Source organism: Dichomitus squalens (assembly GCF_000275845.1).
Source record: "Dichomitus squalens LYAD-421 SS1 unplaced genomic scaffold DICSQscaffold_18, whole genome shotgun sequence".
Taxonomy (NCBI): domain Eukaryota; kingdom Fungi; phylum Basidiomycota; class Agaricomycetes; order Polyporales; family Polyporaceae; genus Dichomitus; species Dichomitus squalens.
In genome coordinates, this window is record NW_006766900.1 from 418676 (window position 1) to 425415 (window position 6740).

At 53.8% G+C, this 6740-nt stretch overlaps 2 protein-coding genes across 2 annotated transcripts; one reads left to right on the forward strand and one right to left on the reverse strand.

Moving 5' to 3' along the window:
• Positions 1-2325: 2325 nt before the first annotated feature.
• On the reverse strand, positions 2326-3399 carry DICSQDRAFT_107170 (clathrin light chain). The gene is made up of 4 exons (XM_007366524.1): positions 3071-3399; positions 2893-3017; positions 2689-2841; positions 2326-2628 (listed from the first exon to the last, which is right to left on the reverse strand). Exons 1-4 carry the CDS (start codon positions 3383-3385, stop codon positions 2415-2417), a joined length of 807 nt encoding a protein of 268 aa, XP_007366586.1. The 5' UTR covers positions 3386-3399; the 3' UTR covers positions 2326-2414.
• Positions 3400-3528: 129 nt separating this feature from the next.
• Positions 3529-6067, forward strand: DICSQDRAFT_87598 (RNI-like protein). The gene is made up of 5 exons (XM_007366525.1): positions 3529-4829; positions 4884-4984; positions 5034-5226; positions 5279-5362; positions 5413-6067. The coding sequence occupies exons 1-5, from the start codon at positions 3928-3930 to the stop codon at positions 5690-5692; spliced, it is 1560 nt and encodes a 519-aa protein (XP_007366587.1). The 5' UTR covers positions 3529-3927; the 3' UTR covers positions 5693-6067.
• The last annotated feature ends 673 nt before the right edge of the window (positions 6068-6740 follow it).

Genomic DNA, 6740 nt, shown 5'->3' on the forward strand with positions numbered 1-6740 from the left:
GTGAGCAGTCCTGTATCAAGGTGATGGCTCAGATGACATGCGAGGTTCGAGGAAAGCAACAGCATTACCAGTGTTGATAGTATACAGCACCAAGCGGTCTATCAACGTGTCAGTGCTCCAATGATGTCAGCACATGCGGCAGTCCAGATGGAAGTCAAACGTACTGCCTATATCCGGTTCGGCTTTGTCTGAGCGTGATGGTGAGGACGCTAGTGGTCAGAGCATCGGCGGCAACGGCTGCTGCGCATGCAGCGGAGTCCATCCACTAATCATACCTTCAGCAAAGCGGAAGCGAGAGGATAGCCCCAATGCTCACGTAGTAATGCTCGTATTGTGTGAAAATATGGAGTTTGAAGCTGCGTAATGACTGGATCAGCGGATAGGCGCAAGGCGCAGAGGGAACAGCGACAGACGCTACTACTGTTCCGGCTGAAAGGGACGTCCCCAAACATTTCCCTCTGTAAGCGTGTCTGAATTGCTGTGATACGAGCACCTACCAATCGAGAATCCTGTAATCCCTTATGAGATTGCTGATACACCTCTCTTTCCTGGAAAATGACTCACCGAAAGTTACGAAGGTGAGTAGTAGCTGTAAGGGGTCAACACAGGCAATCGTACGGATTGTCAAAAAACATACTGAGATCACCACTAGAAATCTATACTTTTCACTGACTGCGCGAATTCAATATAGGATTCAGTGGTTAAGACGGATTGCGAGGGCTTACTGATATAAACACGCCTCGCGAAGAATCTGTCATATACCCACTTATTAAGCGCAACAAACGAGGTCTACTGGTTGAGCAACATACGACTGGGACACTAAAACAGCAAGCCCCTGTACCTCGGGGAGACGAGTATGTAACCCGTCCATTCTATGATGTATCGGTGGTACTCACCGCCAACAAGGGCTGGCACTGGAAATGGTTAGCGCCAGGTTGGTATTTGCAGGCTCTAAAATGTAAACTCACTTGGATTGACCTGCAGGTATGCGACCAACGTGAACCAGAGGCGGAGGAAAAGAGACATACAAGAGGCGCACCATATGCCATACAACAACGCCAAAGGATCGGAATAGCTGGAAACTAGGTACACGTAGCTGGTGATATGGCGCCGCATTAACTTGAGCTTATCGAATGGAGGAGGCAAAGCACACACCAGGAGTGGATACAGGCGATACAGTGGGCTGTGTCTATGACGCTAGTGGAGGAAGGTTCACATACAATAACTGGAGTGTTGGGTACCGCAGAAGACTGACATCAGACTGAGCACCTGTTCAAAACATGCGGTACTCAGACGGGAGTTATGATGTTCCAAGCGAAGAGAACTACGTGCAGTAAGCTTGTTCACAAGGTGATCATCCTTGTACATCTGGATATAGCGATAGGCCTGGTGGACAACCACGCCGTAAAGGCTGGCGATGTTGGAGTTCGTGAGCTCCACGGGTTTCCAACGAACCGATAAGCCACTCACAGAAGACCGACGAATGACCCTAGCAGCAGAGCTCCATATGTCTCGTCCAGTGTCGGGAGGTGCAGCAGCTGTGCAAGGGGTGTCGTTGCATCCGAGTTAGCCGTTAGCATATCTGGGAGGGATAAAGAAGGCATGATGGGGGAAGACGAGGGTCCGAATGTGTACATTCTCATATGAAGGCTCGATGCTGGTGGACCGGTCCCAGGACCCCGCATGCTTCGCGCATAGAGTCGGCAACAATGCACGACACAAGCGAAGCATGGAAGGGAATGATGACACATATGTCGCGGAAGACGATGTCTCGCCTGCATAGGTCTGCTTAGGATTGCGATGGAATCAACAGGTGCCGATTTCTGGACCACATCTCGGAGATCGACGCCAGACAGCACTGCCAAATTCGTCAGGATGAGCCTGCTCGTTGGGGTTCGCGAACATCCTAGAGGACACGAAGGATACCGGAAGGACAGCGAAGGTCTTTCATCATGATGTGCTGACCAAACTGTCACTTGTATCTGGGAAGGATATACGCGACACTGAGCAATCGTAACGTGCACATGTCGAGCGGGGCCCGTCACGTAGTCGGAGGCTTCGTCCTTAGCTAGATAAGGGTGTTCCTGATTGACTGTAATAGCGCGCCGCGTTACCGCGTGAGAATGACATTGGACTAAACGGAACACATATCCGATGTCAAGTGCGGTGTAGCTGTCTCTATTGACACGTTCCTCAGACGTCAAAGACTCCGTGAATTGTCTGAGCATACCTTGTAGCGCTGACCGGCATCTCCGACGATTGCTTCATGCCCGGCAACCCCGGCTTCCGGTGAGACGAGGGGTTGCGTGGCAGACGAACGTGAACGGTGGAAACATCCGATTGAAGGGCATATGAGATACTAGAACCGATATACAACTCACATCTACCATCCGCGAAACTCGAGTGCCTCGCATCTAGTATCCGGCTGCACCAGGCGCCGCATCCCCCTCCCGCTTCAACCGGAGCAAAACCTCTCTGAAACGCGTCAAATCAGTCGCGCCGGGCCCAGTGCGAGCGATGGTCTTGCTCTGGGAGTTTTGCAGCTCTATGATGTCGCAAATGCGCTGCCAGGTGGTGCCCTGGGAGAGCGAGGCGGACATGTCCGCGAGGAACTGCTCTTCGTGCTCCCTATACTCACGCGGTCAATAGAAGAGAACGCATAGGCGAGAATGAGGATTGAGTACACACTTGTTCTCTCGGATGTTGCGCTCCTTCTTCGCAGCGTACTCCTCGTAGAATTGGTCGATCGCGCGCTCCGCCTTGCCAATGGTTTCCTGCCTCTTTGCTTGTGAAGCCTCGTCGCGGGCCTTGATCTCAGCAGCCTGCCTCTCGCGCCATTGCCTGCAGCGGTTGTCAATTGACAGTCAGCGAAAGGAATGGACGGGCACGTACTTGATGACTTCAGGTTCCTCCTCCTCCAATGCTTGGTTCAAGATAGGTGTCGAAGAGTATGCAGGTTGCGGAGCGAAGGTAGGGGTCTGGCCGAAGGAAGGCTGCTGCCTTGGGGGCTCGGGTGCCTGGTGAATTCATAAGCGAAAAGTGAAAGATGGGAATACTGGGCACTAGACACCTGCGGAACCTCGATATCCGGGAACTCGCTCTCGAACTTCTCGATTTCGTCGTCCCCTGTGACCTTTACCTCCGTGGTACGCGGCGGCGGGGGGCTACTGAAATCATCAAACGAGAACGTTCCAGCATTACTGGAGAGTGGTGCAGCGGGTGGTGGTACAGAGAAGTCCCCAGTGCCATCGAGAGATATTTCAGGGAATGCAGAGGCAGCGCGGTCGAAGTCGAAGTCGCCGCCAGCAGTTGCGTAGGTTCCCCCAGTCGGTGTGCCAAACTCCTCGCCAAGAACCTCGCTCTCTCGGTCCAGGAAGTCGCTCATGGTGGTGGTGGTGGTCGGCGGCGTTGTCGTAGCGAAGTAGGGCGCCGTCGCTCGCGTGTGGGGAGCCAAATACATGTAAATAAAGGCGGTGTCGCGCACGATGGCGGCGGCGGCGGGCAACCTCTGGGCTCGACCCCGACTCTGTATCGCTCACCTTCGCCCTACTTAGACTCGGTCAAACTTACACGAAATCCAACCAAGAGTGCCAGATGTACTGCAATGTAATCATCGGCTGGCTGATCGACACTCTTGTTGCTTCTGTGCTCGGCGCCCCTGATGATGAGCGTGTTACTGTTGCAAGCATCTCGAGCTTCTGGGCTGTATTTCCTGACGGCGCGTCGTCGTGCTTGGTATGACAGCGCAAGCGTGGTCAACGCTTGAGACGGAGGCGGCAGCATAGGGTGTGCTGTTCAATTATTGTGCGCCTGCTATTGTTCTCCGCCTCTACCTTTGCCGGCTCTCAGCCCGACATAAGGCTTATAGGATAGTATGAAAGCCCATGTCCCGTCCATCCTTCCTCCTTGCAACGTTCACGACCACTCATGAGCCCGCCGATGTCTCCCTACGATCCCAAATACACCTGGGATCGCAACCCTTCTCGCCAGGCCCCTCTTGCTGTCACTGTGCCACCTCCAGACTACCCCGTCGAGACCTCTCATTTCTCTCCAGAATCTCACCGTTCGTCTAAGCTCTCGCGCGCCCTGCACACGCGCTCTCGCTCAGATTGGACGAACACCCTTACCCTCAAGTCGTTCACGAACGATCCCGAACTCGGGAAGACACAACCTCCCCAGACGCCGCGCACCCGCGATCGCCTCACGAAGTTCCTCTTTGATCTACGCATGCCGTCACGAAATGCACGGCAGGAGTGGCTGCCTATGCAGGAGCCTCCGCTACAGCCATGGCCGCCTCTGGAGGTCGAGAAACACCGTCACGGTTTCTGCGACGAGTGCCAGGAGCGCAATGATCGGCGAAGGCGTAACAGGGCGGTCCTCTTCGCGCTCGTCATTCTGCTGCTCTACCTTCTGGGGAACGTCATCTTCCTGAATGTCCGTGTTGTGCGCCTCTCACAGCCTCTTGCCACATCCGCTACCTCTCCCGCCGCGACTACCACAGCAAGTCCTTCAGAGTCCACTGCGCTCTCAGCGGACGCACAGTCCTGCTTGTCTCAGTTCGCCTTGAATGCGCCTGCGAATCCTCAGTCGTACCCCTGCTCCACATGCCTCTCTGTCCTGCAGAACATCCCTTCGAACGTCACTTCCGCCAGTGCACAGGATGCTCAGCAGGCTCTCAGCGCAGTGCAGTTTTGTGGCCTCCGGAGTATCTTTGAGACTGCCGACAGCGAGGGACAAACTGGCTTGTCGAACGGTGGATGGGTAAAGGACATTCGCTTCTGCGCGTGGTCAGGAGTGCAGTGCGATGGGTTCGGGCGCGTGTCAAGCATGTGCGTCTTCGCACCTCGTGGATGCGATCGCTTATTGACATTGTTTCTTTACAGACAATTGTCTTTCCCGGGCGTTCCTGCAAAGATCCCCGACGAGGTCACCGCGTTGACGGGTCTTACCAGCTTACAAATCGTTGGCGACACAAACGTCCCTGGTACGTATGGTATCATTTGGTCTCTTACCCATCTGACCGTTTCATTCAGCTGGAGATCTTCCTGCATCGTTCGGCTCGCTGACGGCACTCACCAACCTTCACTTGGAGTCTACCGCGATCAATGCTCTGCCTTCCGCAATGCTCAATTCGCTGAACATGCTGAAAACGCTGGTTTTGGTGAAGAATGGCAATATGACCGGCGACATGACACCCGGAATCGCGTCTGTTGCTCTCGTCAATCTGTACGTCGTCCTTACTTCTTACCCCAACCTCGGCTTGCTGATATGGTCGCAGTGTCATCAACAACCAACCTCTATCAACGGACCCCATCTCTGCATTGCTCGCTAGTTCATTCACAAGTTCAAAGCTCCAGACACTGTACGTCCGCAGCTATCTTCCTTCTTTCGCATTCCTCATCATCTCTATAGTGATCTCTCCTCTACCTCCCTCAGCGGCAGCCTCCCTTCTGACCTCTCCGCCTTCACGTCCCTCGTTGAGCTCCACCTCGACAACAATTCCCTGACGAACCCGCTTCCCGCCAGGTTTCCTGACACCCTGCAGGCGCTGACGCTGACGAACAACTCGCAGCTCGAAGGCGCCGTCGCGTCGGGCACGTCATTGTGCGGCCTGGCGCAGCTGAAGACGTGCGACGTGCGCGGGACGGGGCTTAGCGCTCAGGACGGCTGTGGCGTTTGCCAGTTCTCGTAGTGCGTGCGGGACACGCACCACTCGGTGCTCGATTGTTCTTCTCGTGAGCTTGTGGACATCCTCCCTCAGTCATTACTATCGTCATATGATCACGTTCTGCTTCCGACGGAGCCACTGTGTGGCGGACGTTACTATGGACGACTGCGCGCCTCATCACGCTACCTGCATTCACATATGTATCCCTACTCAGTGTTTTCTTTCACAACATGGTCCATATATCATGACAGTCACGACGCTCCTTACGCTTTTGATTCACACCTTGGTTCACGCATGTCTCCTCTCCAAGTAGTGCTTCCGTAATACGATTACTGTAGATCCACTGTAGCAAAAGCCATTCTGCACGCACCTAGAATAGTATACTATACCATATACTCCGACTCTGATTGTAGTATTCAGTATTCCCTTAGGTTTGGATCTATCAGGTAAGTATTGTCGTTCATGTTGACGGTTGTTTGTACATCCGGTCGGGTCGCCGACATTTTTTCAAGTTTTACAACGCTTATCTTAATTGACAACGAGCCCCTCGCCTTGCTCGAGATCGCGTCCGTTGCAGAACAAGATACTATCGCGACCCCAGTGTTCGGACAAAAAGGCGCCCGCTGCGAAAACCCTTCGTTTTATGTACTTTCCTGAACTCCGATAATGCTCAATTTTGGCATGCAAAAGGAGATGCATATGCATAGACTACGTGCCAAACATAAGACATATTGAAGGAGACACGAGCAATGGAGACAGGATATACAGGGCCTGACCCCAGTGTTCGGACAATTCTCCGCACAGCAGGTCACGATCTGTCACGCTTGCCGACACCTGCCGGTCTTCGGGGAATCCCCGTTCTCCAGCTTGATGAGCCTTAGCCGAGCATCCCGAGCAAGTCGGAGAGTCAAACTGTGGCTGCATTGTCACGCCCTTGAGGGCTGCTTCTTGTTTCTCCTCTGTGTTCCCCTGAGCAGGCCTCGGAAAATTGGGTAGTGAGTAATATGCGTAGGTAGAAATACGTACACGAAATTTGTATGGAAGCGCCCGAAGAGGGATACGAAGCGAGACT

What these genes read in the sequence shown, in the direction of transcription:
- DICSQDRAFT_107170 (XM_007366524.1), bottom strand. Translation starts at nt 3,385, where the DNA reads ATGAGCGACTTCCTGGACCGAGAGAGCGAGGTTCTTGGCGAGGAGTTT. An exon ending in GAGGAACCTGAAGTCATCAA is followed by an intron (nt 2,842 to 2,892) that starts GTACGTGCCCGT and finishes CAACCGCTGCAG; the next exon opens with GCAATGGCGCGAGAGGCAGG. An exon ending in CGCAACATCCGAGAGAACAA is followed by an intron (nt 2,629 to 2,688) that starts GTGTGTACTCAA and finishes GCGTGAGTATAG; the next exon opens with GGAGCACGAAGAGCAGTTCC.
- DICSQDRAFT_87598 (XM_007366525.1), top strand. Translation starts at nt 3,928, where the DNA reads ATGAGCCCGCCGATGTCTCCCTACGATCCCAAATACACCTGGGATCGC. An exon ending in TTCGGGCGCGTGTCAAGCAT is followed by an intron (nt 4,830 to 4,883) that starts GTGCGTCTTCGC and finishes GTTTCTTTACAG; the next exon opens with ACAATTGTCTTTCCCGGGCG. An exon ending in AGTTCAAAGCTCCAGACACT is followed by an intron (nt 5,363 to 5,412) that starts GTACGTCCGCAG and finishes TCATCTCTATAG; the next exon opens with TGATCTCTCCTCTACCTCCC.